This window comes from Protopterus annectens, chromosome 4.part0, assembly GCF_019279795.1.
Source record: "Protopterus annectens isolate FY-2018-M chromosome 4.part0, PAN1.0, whole genome shotgun sequence".
NCBI lineage: Eukaryota > Metazoa > Chordata > Ceratodontiformes > Protopteridae > Protopterus > Protopterus annectens.
The window spans coordinates 1,102,004,312-1,102,021,393 of record NC_056733.1 but is presented as its reverse complement, the minus strand read 5'-3'; the positions used below and the strand labels follow the sequence as shown (position 1 = coordinate 1,102,021,393).

General features: G+C 41.5%; 1 protein-coding gene across 1 annotated transcript in view; it reads left to right on the top strand.

Moving 5' to 3' along the window:
- DIAPH1 (diaphanous related formin 1) overlaps window positions 1-17,082 on the top strand; it is a 2,838,381-nt gene that overhangs the window by 2,364,788 nt on the left and 456,511 nt on the right. The window contains exon 21 of the mRNA XM_044069079.1: window positions 358-597. Within this exon, the coding sequence (XP_043925014.1) occupies window positions 358-597 (240 nt within the window). The remainder of the gene's footprint in view (window positions 1-357; window positions 598-17,082) is intronic.

Here is a 17,082-nt window from a genome sequence, read left to right as displayed (position 1 = left end):
TTGTCATACAATTTTACCTATCTTCCCCCATTTTTCTATGCTGACGTACTTCTGTCTCATTTGTCCTGTGGATGATGTTTGTGTGCTGTATCTGCACTCATTAAGGGGTGTGTGTGTGTGTGTGTGTGTGTGTGTGTGTGTGTGTGTGTGTGTGTGTGTGTGTGTGTGTGTGTGTGTGTGTGTGTGTTTATGCTGAAGTGCACTGTTGTCAGTATAAATCTATTCTCATTTCCTTTCTGTGGTTATTAACACAATATTTGTAGATGAACGTTTGTTGTTGCACTGCCCTTTTATTACCCTCCAGTTTTTTGGATAATTATAGTGTGATTACTTAAGCAATTTTCTGTTAATTTGCAGATCAGCTCAGTTAATCGTCTACGCCCACGACTCAATGCAATACTCTTCAAACTGCTGTTTGAGGAGCAAGTCAATAACATTAAGCCAGAAATTGTAGCCATTACAGCAGCCAATGAAGAGGTCAGAAACAGTGAAAGCTTTTCCAAGTTGCTGGAACTTATTCTTCTAGTGGGAAATTACATGAATGCAGGTTCACGGAATGGTGCTGCCTTTGGATTCAGCATTAGCTTCCTTTGCAAAGTAAGAAAATATTAAATTTATTAGTTCTTAGACTGTTAAACCTATTGCAGTCTCTCATGTGGATATTTCAGAAAAATGCTTTTTAAAACTGTGACAGTGGGTTCTTAAAAGAATGGATTTTTCTTGCTGTTGTTATCTCCCTGAAATGTAAAGAAAACTCTTGGTTTGTAAGAAGAGTTGTTATAAGGATGTAGTTTCTAGTCTGTTAAATGTAGTTCAGAACAGAATGTTTTCTCCTATTGGAGTTGTGGTCAGTGTTTTAAGAATAAAACTGAGGTATGTTTTGCAAAGTGTTTTCTAGTGTCTTTACCATAGATTTCTAATTGATGTTTCCCGTTACTATTTATAGATCTCCTATTTGCTTGAGTTAAAGGCATTGCGGTAACAGTACTGAAGACCATTGTAGGAGGTGCTTGATCCTTCCAGCTAAGTTCTGTTTCTCACTGATGTGAAGATTTGTCTAGATCTGGACAGAACTGACCACCACCCTTATGCTCTTTCTACATTATAATGCAGCACTAAGTCATCAGACTTCATCCACACAAAAGTTATTTTCCTGCGTTTTTTTTTTTTTTTTTGATAAAGTAGTAGTTTTTTTTTCCTTGTTTTTAGCTTCATAACCAGAACATAAGCACTCATATGGGCTTTTGGAGTTTTTATGTGGTTGGCTTTCTGTTTTTGGGGATGAGACGGCTCTTTTCTATCTTAGATAAGAGAATGACTGTTCAAAGAAACATATACCAACTGTTGGAATATAAGAATAACTTTAATAACACTTCCTAGTGCTTTAGCAGAATGCCTTTTTGGGCAGCAAACATTTCCAAAAAAATCTGAATAATCACATACAAAATCTTGTAAAGAGGTAATTAATCATCAGTTAATCTCTTCTACGACTGGGACTTCAGCTGCAGAAGACCTAGCTTCCATAATGCCCCCCTCCAATACCTGCTTGGGTGCATGCAGATCTATTAGGCATGTCTGTCCATTCCTTTCTATAAAGCAAGCATCTGTCCAAACCATTTTAGAATTTTAGATCTTTTTTGTTGTAGTTTGCAGTCTTTGTCATTTTTTCATTTCATAGTCTAGCAGTGGTCAGCCTGCTCTGGGGCTTATTCCAGGTAAGTACCCCACTAGGAAGCATTTCTTGTTGCTTATCATTGTCTTAGCTGATATAGCAGAGACTTGTATTGTTTAGAGCAGTCAAATTGATTACTATTTAGGGGTATGTCTTCTCCTAAAAAAAGAAGGCAGATGCTGTTGTGGTAGGCAAGTTTCACATAAAAGTTATCATAGCCTTTGCCTACGACTCGTGCAGTATTAAAAGCTGTAGGGTTTACCCAGGCTTTACTCCTAAAGCACTTAGAAGCAGGAAGCATTCCCTGCAAAGCTGATTAGACAAAGCGGCTTAAGGACTTCACTTGTACCAGCATATCTTCCATTTCATCTGTAGCATCATACATTCCACACTAAGAAACAAATGGTGATGCAGCTTCAGGATAAAGGTAGTCAGGATTTCGGTAGATGCAATGACAGTGTCCGGCTTTCCTGCTTAGCTTGAGGATGTAGATTCCACTAGGCACATTTGTAGCCTCCAGCCCATGTTTCTTAAGCCTGTGAGAAAGTCCTTTTGTAAGCCACCATGCCTGTGGATCAAGGCATGCCCCACCACTCTGAAGGCTGTCTTGGAAATTCGGGTAAACATCCTGCCACTGATATCCATTGCTGAGGCTTTCACACTTGTTGAAGGGGAAGGTGGTCATCTACAAGGGTGATGCCACAATGTGAACATAAGATGATTGACCTTAATAATTGGCTTAGTTTTTGGTGTCACTCTAAGGGGGTACAGTATTTGTCAACATGGAAGGATATCGTTAAAAGACAACTCTGGTTTGCTGCAGATGGTCTGCGACTGTCCCTTCTAGGCTTTTGAATTGCCCACCCCAATTAGCGCCTTTTTTGACAATGCCAACATGTCAAACCTTCTGAGATAGCAAAGTCAACCAAAGAAAATTTGAAGATGTTGCTGCACAGTGTCAGGAGATTAAATAAGTAACTCCTCTCTGTCCAATCATTCCTTACCCTGGAGAATTCAGACATTTATGCAGTTACTGAGACATGGTGTAAAGCTGCAAGGAGCACCCTGGCAGTGTAAGGATACAATGTCTTCTACATGTTTAGATAAACTACTGCACAGGAAGGGGTTAAAGTGGAGGTGTCTTGATTTGCATCAAAAACAAACATACCTCAAGGCTGGTCACAAAGTATGATGTGCTTGAGCTGCTCCACATCGCCACAGGCAAAGTCCCATACCATATCCTTGCAAGCTATACGTCCCCATCTATGACCCAAGAAACACATACTACATACTTAAATGTACTGAAAACACTCTCCATTCAACCTAATACCATATTCATGGGCAAATTCAACTTCCCCACTATAAAATGGGAATCATACATGACCCCAAACATGCAGGCCTAGAGATTCATGGACTTTGTAAACACTAACACCCTAGAATAGCTAGTCCATACACCCGCTAGAGGCACAAATATCCTGAATCTGGTCCTCTCTAACAAGCGAGAAAGTTGCCCTTGTGCCACTCCCATAAAACTCTCCCCTTTGAAATAAAAATAAAGCTCACGAACCCAGCTAACCCTGGAACTTTTAGGAGTAATTGTAAGGCAGATTTCCTGCTAAGTGATTTGGCAACATTTTAACCCCCCTCCCAAAAAAAAAAAAAACCTGAGAACACCACTGCCTATGCAGAATTATTCACAGAAACCCTGTGCAGTCAAGTTAATAGCTGCATAAAGGCAGCTGTACCTACCAGTAATAAGCACAGAACAAACTCAAAAGATCAGTCCACCGTGGTGAAATCCTAACATCAAGAGGGCAAATAAAAAGAAGAAAACCATGGCAAAGATTAAGCATTGCAATGCCCGGCAAGATTAAAAACTCCGTCATCAGTCTCAACAAGCAATTTCGAGGACTAGTCAAGCATACCAAAGCCAAATTTGAGGTAAAAATAGCTTCCAATCCAAAGACAGTCACAAGGCTTTCTTTAGCTATGTTTGCAGGCTCAAAGGCAGTACACAGCAATATGCAGAACTAATTTGGAAGTGGAGCCACTCACACTGAGCTGGAAGATATAGCCAACATTAGATTTACCCCTCGTCCAACACCTCTCAGGAAATACCACCAAGCATATTTCCACCAGCAATCACTAGAGGGAACAGGTCCACGGTGTATTCTCCAAGGCCATCAACACCACATCAGTGGGACCTGATACTATCCTGTGATGCCTCCTAAACAGCATGAAATATGACCTATTAGGACTACTAGAGTCACTTTTTAACCATAGCCACCAGACATGCTTTGTGCCAAACAAATGGGGAATTGCAACTCTCGCCCCTCTGCACCATAGCCGGCCAGCTACTAAACCTAGTAACTTACAGACCCATAGGTCTGACTAGTCTTGTATACAAAGCCATGGAAAGAATTGTCATGAGAATGATTGTCAATGACATAGGACGTATTGAGACACTGGAACCAACCCACTTTGGTTTCATTAAGGGCAGGTCATGCGTACTAAACCAAAGCAATGAAACAGTTCAAAATGGTGCATACTGCCTACCTTGACCTGGCTAAGTCATTTGGCACAATATCGTACTCGGACATTGTAGACAGACTCATTAAACTAGGTATAAACCTCTATGTCATCTGCTGGATAGCTAGATGGCTCACATATAGGACCCAAGAAGTTAAGACAGGGGAGTCCACCTTTACAAAGAGGCTCTTCACTAGAGGAGTCCCTTAAGGCTTTATGCTGGGCCGCTACTTTTTGGCATCTACTTCTCTGCAGTCAAGGTCAACATTAAGGGCCTCTGACTAGCCAAGCTTGCAGACCATTGTAAATTTGACGCAGTCATAAAATTCCTCCAAGACACTAAGGTTGATATAGACAAATAACTGAACCAGAGCCATAGTCTAAAACATAGTGTCAAGAAATGCATAATAGTATCTTTTAGGAAGTCTGCTACCTCTGGAAGCTACCAGACTGGCAGCACACCCTAAGATTTGACCCAACAGTCAAGGATTTGGGACACAGATAAAAAATAACCTGGCCTTCGACGGTAGTGTGCCAAGCGAATGGAGAACTGCAACCATCATCCTTCTACACTGGGCAACCTTTAAGCGATGGGAAAGCATCCAAGTCCAAGGAAGTCATCATCCCACTATTTTTGGCCCTCATCAGACTAGCTCTTAGATGCAGTGCTCCCATTTGGTAGCTACCTGATGAGGCATATGCAGCAACTTGGTATGTCCACAGAAGTCCCTCACAAAAAGAATATTGGAAGTGAACAACAAGTCTTCTGCAGATTATCGCAAAGCCGTTTATCTGTGCTTTGTCTCCTACAGACTGTTGCGGGGCTTTCTGTGCCTGCCCTGCGAGCATCCTTAAATCCTGCTCTAATGGACCTTCTGCATATCCACAAAACAAATAGCATCAGAATTACTGCTCTAGAGACCTAAACCTTGCCTGCTACATAAATAGGACATGGGGGGGGGGGGGGGCAGGTATGTGTCTCAGAGACCACCCTTTCTTTGGAACAGGTTTCGTCTCCATGTGAAGGATTCATCTTTAACCCAATTCAAACACAACTTTCACCAGTGGATGGAGAATCTGAACTTTACCCCTGGTCTGGTACCCAAGTCTGTGATGGACAGAGGTGAGCTGTAAATGCCAGACCACCCAAAACCCTAGGCTACCTATAACCTTTAAAGTAACCAAACACAGAAGAAGCTCAAGTACTATCTGACTGCAACCCAGAAGAAATTCATTAATTTAAATAGTTTATTATCTTGAATTATAAATAAGAAGTGAAAATACAATAAACATGGTTAAATGCTTTCGTCCCGTAAAATAACTCTGACACTGTGTGAGTTCTTCTGTGTTTGGTTGTCAGTGTTATAAGTGAGCTGCATGGTCACGTGTTTCATTTTTCGGTTATTACCCTTTAAAGTAACCTTAGGGTATCAAAACTTGTCATATATACTTGGGATGCATGGTTAGACTTAAAAAGGCCTAATATACACCTATAAACCCATACCGAATCACTCCCAGGCAAGCTCTTGGCCCATTCTACCTTGGCTTTGGCTTCTTTTATTGCTTTTGGGAAAGGGGTGGATGCTAGAAATAGTTTTATAGACTAGTAGTAGGCTAGCTAGTTTCTCTCAAAGGTGAGAATCAAACTCTGTTCCTTTTTGGCTGTAAGGTAAACAACTTAACCATTTTTCCAGCCCTCAACCCCCTAAATATTCTAGAGATAGCAGCTCTGTGCTTACTTTTACAAAACATTACAAATTAAGACTATTTTTTTCCAGATCCAGAGCATTTTTTTGCTAGAACTGTTCTCCAGGGATTTCTGGACTCTGAACCTTCTAGCCTCTTCTCTGTCTTACTAAGCTCTGGTAATCCACCTGTATTGTTTAGTTTATTTCAGCAGTACAAACATAGTACAGTTGTGCAAATTAATTTTATCTTTATAGCAGATGTTCCAGTCGATCACTGTTGCAGTGGTTACACCCTTGCTCTATCTCCTTTTTTATGTTTTTTTTTTTTTTGCCAGGATGTTCATAGGTTCATAGGTTCATACTAGGCTATCTGCCCTAGGGCATTTATAAGCCTAGAACCAACCAAATCCTATGCAAGGGGGGGAATGCACGGTCCGAACCAAGTACTCAAAACCACCAAATAGACCAGCAAAGGCAGACCGGAGTTGGATAAATCTTTATTAATCGTACTAAGACAAACTAGTTTCGGCAAAAATTGCCTTCTTCAGTGTCGGACATTGTAATCAAGTTCCTTCTCATCATTCATTTAAATGTATACCAAGAGCCAATCAAGCAAGCAGGTTCATTAATATTAATGACATGAGAAAAATTTTTTTTGAAAGGTGTCATAAGAAAGCAGCATACAACTTTTGACTTGCAGAAACACAACAGTGAAATATCATAAATATGTAGGCAGAACAACCTTTGAACAGTGAATTGTTTTATCCAGGCTTGAATGATCACTTATAAGAGATTACATACACTCTATCTGAACCCTTTAGACCTATTATGTTGCAAGGTCTGGGTTTTACTGATTTCAGAAATATAGGTTCATAGGTTCATAGGTTCATAGATTAGTACTAGGCTAACTGCCTTTGCAAGCCATTTTAAGCCTAGCCAATTATCCCCTGTGAGATTCAAACCCTGTACCTTGTGTTTGCAAGGCAAACACCTTAACCATTAGGCCACCTTCCCATGTATTAAGTATATATATCTGTGGTTATTCTTTTGTTGATTTTTCCACTTTTCATCCTTTCATATGGGAGTATTTGATTAGTAGCACATCCAGAATGGGGGGTTTTGGTTGCTGAATCAATGTAATCCAGGTTGTAGATTTGTCATATTATTGACGTGCCTTTATTGAGGCTATTGTTGTATGAACATCAATTTGATCAATACATGTTTTTCATGGATATAGATATATAATATTATATATATATCTCAAATAACATTATTATAATTTTAAATCTTCTATTTACATATTTTCACTGTTCAAAGGTTGTTCTGCCTACATATTTATGATATTTCACTGTTGTGTTTCTGCAAGTCAAAAGTTGTATGCTGCTTTCTTATGACACCTTTCAAAAAAAATTTTTCTCATGTCATTAATATTAATGAACCTGCTTGCTTGATTGGCTCTTGGTATACATTTAAATGAATGATGAGAAGGAACTTGATTACAATGTCCGACACTGAAGAAGGCAATTTTTGCCGAAACTAGTTTGTCTTAGTACGATTAATAAATATTTATCCAACTCCGGTCTGCCTTTGCTGGTCTATTTGGTCATTTATAAGCCTAGCCAGAATGTGTTTGGCTTTCGCCACCCATTTTAAATTTATTTTGCTATGCCCTTTTTCGAGGTGGGTATCTTTATTTACCTTTTTTTCCTAGCATGTACCTAAAAGACAGGGTACAACCCACCCTTACTCTGAGGCAAATAAGCTATGAAGGTGTGGCACCCTAACCACCAACTTCATACAACTCTCTTCAAGCTGTTCAGTGGTTAGTATGCATGGAAAGTGCCTTAAAGCTTTGGATACTGGCTGGTTGCCATATCCTTTGTTAAAACTCGAGACACCTAAGTCTTTTACATTTCTTCCTGTTATTCCATTTTTTGTTTGTTTTTTGAGGACCAGTCTCATGAGCTTGATTATTAGCCATCTCCTCCGAAGAAACGAGATACATTTTGCAGGATTCATTAGCAACATAAATGCTTATATAAAAGGTGTGTGTGTGTGTTTGTGTAGCTAACTACTTGTCTGTTATGAAATGGTACCAGTGAGAAATTCTAAAACAAATTGATGACCCAACTCAATTCATTCTGATGTTTCTTACATGGAAATGTTTTACAAGTTGGTAAAAGTAGCTGATAAATCTAGCACTAACGTTATGGCATGTGAAAGCTTTGAGTTCTGTCTTACAATTGCATGCTTATCCCAGAATACAGACTTTTGCCGATGATGTCAGGGTTCAAATTTTGGATGCACTTCTGGACTAGAGCATTCTTTGAGGTTCCTTCTAATAAATCAGTGAGATTCTAAGGCAAGGATAACACTGTGAAAAATTTAAAGCAGATATTTTGTCCTTTCTTTCTCAAGTTCTTCAGAAAATTTCTTACAGTAGATTGATCATTTTACCATAAATGGAAAACAGCAAAAAGTGGAGAAGTAATACTAGGAAAAATAATTTGGGCTTGAACGTCCAGGCTGGAGCAAGCTCTGTGGTGCAAAGAGATGGAGCCATGAGAGTGAATTCAGAGATCTCTGATTTGTGGTCTTGGGTACCAGATGAGCAAGCTTTGGATGTAGATGGTAATGAACCATCAATGTCATTTTGACCATCTGGAGTGCTCATAGCTAAATCTAATGTTAGAGAACCGTTTAGAGCAGGGGGTCTGCAACCTGCGGCTTTTTCACCCTCTGCAGTGGCTCCCTATAGCTTTGAAAAATAGTGGCCATTCTACTGCACAACACACACACACGCACACTGAGAGTGATCGAGCGATAGACTTTAAATATTGCTCTTATAAACTTGCTAGATTAACACAATTTCTATTGCTATGCATTCCACACACAGAGCGATCAAGCAATCCCTTGGCAGCATCAGCATCTCCTGAAAGGTTTCCATACCTCTCAAAGTCTTGCCACAAAAAATCCGGACAGAGCCACAAATGAAGGGAAAAAAAGGAATAAAAGTAGTTACGGACTTTAAATGTTGCTCTTATAAACTTGCTAGAATAACATGGTTTCTGTTAACATGCATTTTCCACACACACACACACACACACACACACACACACTTGCCTCTCAACTGTGCAGGCTTTCACAGAATGTCCTGACTTTTGCCTCATATTTTTGGTCTGTTTCTCATAAAATTGTGGTTTTCTGGCAAATCATTAAGGGCTGAAGTCAGAAAAAAATAGACATTTGAGTTTGATTTCATACCCTTCAGAAAATTCATGCTAATGCAAAATATGTTATTCTATCAACTTTCTAAGTTTGTAAGAGCAATATTTAAAAAGTGTCCCTATTTTTGGGCCTTTGTGCCCCATTATTTTTGGCTTTACCCAGATGTCTTGTTCTAAGCGGTTGAGGGATACGTACACACACACACACACACACACACACACACACACACACACACACACACCGCTTGAGCAATCCCAACAAGGGAAGAAAAATAGGGACAGATTTTAAATATTGCTCTTATAAACTTAGTTCTTTTATATTTAAAATGAATGTAATCCCAGTGTCCAACAATTGTAACACTAACACGCCACCGAAGGGTAGCGAGAATCACACCAGGAATCTGCTGTGACATATATTTTTCTCCAAAGTTTTTTTTTTCCATTTAGTAGCATGCATGGAGGTCCTGTCAGACTTTTTGGCTTTATCTTTTCTTAGGCAAAATGATGTTGTAATTATATCAGGAATCCTATTTTAATGTGTTGTTTGGTCTTAAAATGTTAAGGTGCTAGTATTGTTATATTCTGTTGTTGCTGTTAATACTGTTGTTGGAGTTAATTTTTTTTCTTGTCATTGAATTATTCAAGCAATCTTCACATTCTGTAAGGACAAGGGCATCAAGATGTGTGGCCGGCATGACCACAGAGTCCTGTCCAGAATATTGTCAGCCTCTCTGTGGTGTGTTCAGGGCCAGATCACTTCGTAGTTGCTTGTGAGCAGGAACATAGAAACAGCTTGATTTTAAAATGATTCCGTCCTCCTCATGTTTCTAAACAGAAGAAGAGTAAGGAGAATGAGAGGGAAAAAAAGGGAGGTACGTGAGGAAAAGAAAAGCTGTGGAGTTGAATGAGTCCCCTCAGCCAAAAACCTCCTTGTTTGGATCCTACCTTCAGTATTGATTTCAGTACATGGAACTTTCCAGTGCCAGGCTCCCCCACACAGAGACCATAATTATCTCTGAAAAGTCTCCCAAAAATATCCCTTAGCCAGTTGTTGAAGGAGCTCTCCAGGTACAACCCCTGTCAAATTTCATCTGCATTGTCTTATCAGATCTAGTTTGTCTTTCCAAAGTGTCTTGGAACTGGATTGAGACAGGTCAATAAGGGTCTTTATGAAAGCACAAATTGAAATGGATGTCATCCCATCCCTCTCTGTTTTTAGGGCAGGTCAAGTTAATCCACTATCCCCTTCTCATCCAAGTTCTCTGATCCAGGTTTTGGCATTGGTGGTCTTCGAGACATTTTTCAAGAAGAGCCTCTCAGCTTGGCTCCATTTGGTTTAGACCCAGCAACACTAACCTCAGTTCATTTAGATCACTGGACTTTGAAACCTTTATCGTAAATGGAGTCTCTGCATCTAGCCCTTAACACAGGGTCTTCAATGATGTTCTCTGTGTCAGAATCTTTGGAGTTTGAGGTCTCAGCTCTGATCATGTCAGCTACATCCAGGTAATCTGTGGCACTGCCTCTGTCCCATGTTTAATTTAGAGGGGACTGATTTAACACTGGTTTGGAGGTTTGTGGTACTAACTGAGACCCTGAGTCAGTCTTTGATATTATCAGTAGGAGATTGCCTTCACATGAGGGAAAGTTGCATTTGCTTCCCTAACCTCAACTTTAACACATGGCACTCTTCAATTTGTTCCTCAGTTCTTTCATCATCCTTCCCAAAGACCGAGTAGATGTAAGAACTTTACTGGGCCTCCTGAGGCGAACATTGATGAGTCATCCAGGGATTTAGACAACTCCCCACAGGTTCTGCCGAACAAATGAACATGCAAAGGAGGCAGATGGACTCCCTAGTGCTGCCTCTTACACCTGATAATGATTTGAATGAAGGGGAAGGCTTTCCACAGTCTTCTCCAGAAGATGTGAAGTTTGGCAAAATACTTAAACTGTGCTAGAGACAAAGTTCATTTATTTGTTGCAACAAAAGGTTGCTTTGAAAGGACTAACCTTTGTGCCTAGCATTGTATGCACAATGAGGTAATCACTGATATTATATTATTTTGTAGAAATTTGATGCTGAAGAGTATGTTTGGTAATGAAATGTCTAACTGCAATGTACCTAAGAAAGTGGGTTTATACCACAGCTTTCACCCACCTTACATCTTTTTGAATGCTTTTGAGAAAGACATTGCCAAGTATTACACAGAAGGTCTTTTTCTAAATATTATAATTTAATAATAGAGCAGCAGATGGCTTTGAAGGGATTAGCTAACAACGCTTCCATATAACAATTAAAAAGGATAAGGGGAGCCATTGTTTTAATGGACACTGCTTGGTACAATGATAAATAAAACATTTGCTACAAGATGATATGGCCTACATAGAGATTAACCCTGTATCTGTAAAACATATAGTTGACAAAGTGCATACAAAGTTAAATATCTTGAAGAACAACTTCAGAATACAACTGACTTCATCAGAACACTTACTGCTGTAAACCATTGACTTAAATACATAAGGCACTACCCCACAGAAAAACGCCTTTTCCATCAATTATTCAATTAAATCATTGTGCTGGACAATAATGTTTTTTGGGAGCTGGCTCCATATAGGCAAGCACAGGGTGTAGCCATGGGCACACCCTGTGCCAATACCTATGCGAATCTTGTCCTCTCAAAATGGGAACAGATGAATATTTTGGGAAATGCTACCTGGAAGGAATACATCTTGATGTATGTTAGATTTGTAGATGATGATGTTCTTCATCTCACATTGCTGCAGTCCTTACACTTGGGTATACCGCTGTCCTCGGTCGGCCCGAATACCAAAGTATATGGCTGACGTCGGTCAAGGCGCATTAATCTGACGCCAGGACGTCAGGGTATAAATGCGCATGACCGACGTCATATCCTCAGTCTTTTTTGCCGCGTGGTCCGATGCAGAAGCAGCTTGGTGCGGGTTGGCGCCCTGAGATTTTCCAAATCGGAGTTTCAGACCGAATCAAAGTTGGCTAAGTACCCCGTTGGGGAATATTTTGGTTTTTTCTTGCCTCAGTATTTTACCGGATGTCAGAAAAAGTGAATAACTGTATTTCTTGTGGGAAACAGATACCACATAGGGATTACCATAGTTTGTGTGTATACCTTGTTTAGGGCCTGAGCACGACGTTGTTGGGTGTCCCTTGTGCTAGGTTTAACAAACGTACTATAAAGAGGAGATTAGATTGTGCCAGGTTGGTTTTGGAAGCGGTGCAGCTACAAATGCCGCCGGATGCTCCCGCTTCGCCGAAAAGCGCAAGGACAAAGGAACTAGCCTAGGTTAGAAGAACCGTCGTCCCGGACGCCGGTTCTTTAGAAGGCTCAGTGAGCCGGAGGTTCGACAGAGTTTCTAGAGTCCCAGGGAGAGACTTTATTACAGGATGTGTCCTCTCAGGAGGTAGGCCAGGCTGAACCCAAATTGCATAAGTGCTTGAATGACCCACCCCTTAGGCCGATTGTTTCGGGCAGGTGATGGGTAACTGAAAATGTCTCCATATGGATAGATTTTTTATTAAAACCTTATGTCCAACAAATGGATAACATTCTGATAGATACTGGGCATTTTTTACAGATTTTGGGGAATGTCATCAAACCTGCTAGTGTAGGTAATGTTCTTATGGTGACACTAGATATTAATAGTCTTTTTACAGTGATCAACAATGATTATGGTATTACCTCAATAACTGAACTTTTGATAGGTTTGGGTGTCACTGAAAATAAAATAGAACTTATTAGGGATTTGTTAACATTAGTGCTGGACAATAATGTTTTTTTGGGAGCTGGCTCCACATATAGGCAAGCACAGGGTGTAGCCATGGGCACACCCTGTGCCAATACCTATGCGAATCTTGTCCTCTCAAAATGGGAACAGATGAATATTTTGGGAAATGCTACCTGGAAGGAATACATCTTGATGTATGTTAGATTTGTAGATGATGATGTTCTTCATCTCACATTGCTGCAGTCCTTACACTTGGGTATACCGCTGTCCTCGGTCGTCCGAATACCAGTATATGGCTGACGCCGGTCAAGGCGCATTAATCTGACGCCAGACGCAGGTAATTGCCAAATGACCGACGTCATATCCTCAGTCTTTTTTGCCGCGTGGTCCGATGCAGAAGCAAACGCTATGAAAAGCTATAGTGCGGTTGGCGTCCTGAGATTTTCAAATCGGAGTTTCAGACCGAATCAAAGTTGGTTAAGCACCTGGGGAATATTTTGGTTTTTCTTGCCTCAGTATTTTACCGGATGTCAGAAAAAGTGAATAACTGTATTTCTTGTGGAAGCAGATACCACATAGGGATTACCATAACTTGTGTATACCTTGTTTAGGGCCTGAGCACGGCGTTGTTGGGTGTCCTCTTGTGCTAGGTTTAACAAACGTACTATAAAGAGGAGATTAGATTGTGCCAGGTTGGTTTTCGGAAGCGGTGCAGCTACAAATGCCGCCGGATGCTCCGGCGCCCGCTTCCAAAAGCGCAAGGACAAAGGAACTAGGTTTAGGTTAGAAGAACCGTCGTCCCGGACGCCGGTTCTTTAGAAGGCTCGGTAGAGCGGAGGTTCGACAGAAGTTTCTTTAGAGTCCCAGGGAGAGACTTATTATTACAGGATGTGTCCTCTCAGGAGGTAGGCCAGGCTGAAGGGGCTTCTCAGGTAACTGTCCTCCCTCCCTGCCTAAGGTGGTTAGGCCTTCCCTACTGTTCCCAAGGCTTCTCCCAGAGGCAGGCCAGGTTTAGCTTCAGCAGGTGTCACTCCTAGTACTTCAGGCCCCAGCCCAAGAGACATATGCTTAAGATGGCTGAAGATTTAATTACTCTGATTAGCCGTTCTATGCACCCTCCTCACAAGACGCCTAGGCTGGAACCTGAAATTGCGAGTTTTGATCAGCATTCTGATGCTTCCAGTCTTCGGCTGAAGATTTGCAGGAGTTTTCTCCTTATTCTGATTCTGATGTGGATGACACTACTACTGCTTCTCCTCCTGAGGATTTTTCATTCTCAGAGACTCTACATTCCATGAGGGAGCATTTTAAATGGGAAGGTCAGGATTTCTCTGATTCCAGGAAAAGACTTAGGGAATTTTTGTTTTTACCCCAGCATAGGCCTTTAGCTATACCTCCTGTTCTTACTGTGGTGGAGGATGTTTTTGCAGAGGCTTCTCTTAATCCTGATTCTTTACCTCCCGCTCCTGTTAAGCCGGACAGGTATTATAGGGTGCCTGAAGCTCATAAGTATCTTTTTAAAAGCCCTAGGGCGGACCCAGAGACTGTTTCTCAGGGACCTAAAGGGGTTAAGGCTTCTGTTGTTAAAAATCCGGTCCCTCCGGATAAAGAGGCAAGGGCTTTGGACAGATGGGGAAAGAAAGTTTATACTTCCTCCACTTTAGCCATGAGGGCCTTGAATTGCCAATTCCACATGCTGAGATATCAAAACTATCTTCTTTCACAATTAAAGTCTAAGGTAGATGCTCTGGCAGAAGGTATTGAATGTAAGGAGTTACAAGATCTAGTACATGTTTCTGAACAGGTGGGTAAGCATTCCTTACAATGTGGTTTTGATGCTGTGCAGGCCTCTTCGAGGGTGGCTGCCACCGTTCTGTTCTCACGAGGCACGCCTGGCTAAGGGATCAGAATTTAGCTGAGCATGTTAAGACAAGGATCTTGGATGCTCCTTTGCAATCTGATGTGTTGTTTGGTTCTCCTGTTGAAGCAGTTTTAAAGAAAATGGAAGACAAAGCTAAGTCTATGCACACTGTTAAAGATTTTTTACAGGTTCAGCCTCCAAAGTTTAGTAGAAATTGGCCAACCAAGGTGGACATATCCTTCTTATGATTCCCAGTCTAGGGGTAGGTCTAGGCGTGGTAGGGGCAGAGCTCAGGGCTCTTTTAGATCTAGAACAGGGGGTTCACCTGCACAGTCTTCCGGTGAGGGCAGGGGTCAGCCCTTTCGTAGACAGACCCAATGACCTACCTTTTCAACTGCCAGAACCTTCCCGCCTGGCAGCACCTTTGGGAGGAAGACTGGCACTTTTCAAGGAAAACTGGAGTTTAATTACCCAAGACAGATGGGTATTGGATATCATTCACCACGGTTACAGGTTTTATTTCCATACCTTGCCCCCTTTCAAAGGCATGCCAGACATTCCTCCTCAACACAGGCTAGAAGCTTACAGGCAAATTCTCTGTTACTCCAGATAGGGGCCATACAACCGTGCCTATGCCAGAAAGGGGCCTAGGATTTTATTCTCGCCTATTCCTAGTGCCAAAAAAGGGGAACACGTGGAGACCAATTTTGGATTTATCTATCCTCAACACCTTTCTGGACATACCCAAGTTCAAGATGCTGACATTACAACAGCTTTTACCTCTGCTGGGCAAAGATCACTGGATGGTAACTTTGGATCTCAAGGAGGCTTATCTTCATGTTCCTATCACACTAAGTTGCAGGAAGTTTCTGCTGAGCTGGAAATTCTCATTATCAGTTCTCTGCATTGCCCTTTGGCTTATCTACTGCCCAGAGTATTCACAAAGTTCTGGCTCCAGTGATAGCTTTCTTCAGATTGAGAGGAATACAGATCTACCCTTATTTGGACGATTGCCTGATTCTGGCTCAAGGAAGGACGAGCTTCTTCAGCATTTGAAATATGTGATAGCAGTGCTAAGATGCCTGGGGTATTCTGTGAACGAAACAAAGTCCAGTCTAGTACCCTCTCAAGACATGTGCTTTCTGGGTGTGAGACTGAATACAGCAACCCAGATGGCTTTTTTGACCCCGGACAAACAAAAGAATCTTTCCCTTTACTTCCAACAACTATCACTTCAGTCCGGGCTGACTGCAAGGACAGTCCTTCAAGCCTTAGGGTTCATGGCATCTTGTATTCTGGTGCTTCCCAATGCCAAACTGCATATGAGGAAGCTACAATGGTATCTCAAAAATGTATGGACACAGCACTGCCAGGATCTGGACACTGTCATTCAAATAATACCTTGCATTCAAAAGGAATTTTTGTGGTGGGCTCAGCAATGTCACCTAAACAAGGGACTTTCTGTGACCCGGCCAGAGGCGAATCAGATTCTAACAACAGATGCCTCAGACAAAGCTTGGGGAGCTCATCTCAATGGAAAGTGGATACAGGACAAGTGGCCTGTCAGACTACAGCATCTACATATCAACTTGAAGGAGATGTTGGCAGTTCAGTTTGCATTAATGGCTTTCAAGGGTTTACTTCTCCCAGGACAGGTGCTGATTCTAACAGACAACACAACTGTCATGTGGTACATCAACAAACAAGGGGGAACACATTCTTACCCTCTATGCAGACAAGCAATGATTTTGTGGGACACTGCTCTCAGTTTACAACTAAATCTTCAGGCAAGGTTTCTGCCGGGAGTGCAGAACTCCTTAGCAGATGTGTTAAGCAGGCAAATCATGGATCCCCACGAGTGGCAATTGGATCTTCATGTATTTCAGCAATTGACAGTGTCATGGGGAACTCCAGACATAGATCTGTTCGCTTCTCCTCTAAACCACCAGCTGCCAAAGTTTTGCACAAAAAGGATTCATCACGCAGCTTGGAAAGTGGATGCTCTTTCTTTCAGTTGGAAAAATCTTCATGTGTATGCCTTTCCGCCTCTTCCTCTCCTCCCAAAGGTACTTCTAAAGGTCAGACAGGACAAACCAAGAATGATCCTAATAGCTCCAGATTGGCCTCGACAGCACTGGTACCCATTACTGAGAAGTCTGGTAAGGAAACCGCCTTGGCCTTTGCCTTTGATTCCACATCTGTTGTCCCAAAAGGACGGTCATCTACTCAATATCAAGCTTCACTCTCTTCATCTCACAGCATGGCATATCCTGTTTTGACCCATAGCAGGGCTCAACTTCCTCAACAAGTTTTGAATGTGATTATGGAAGCTAGAAGACC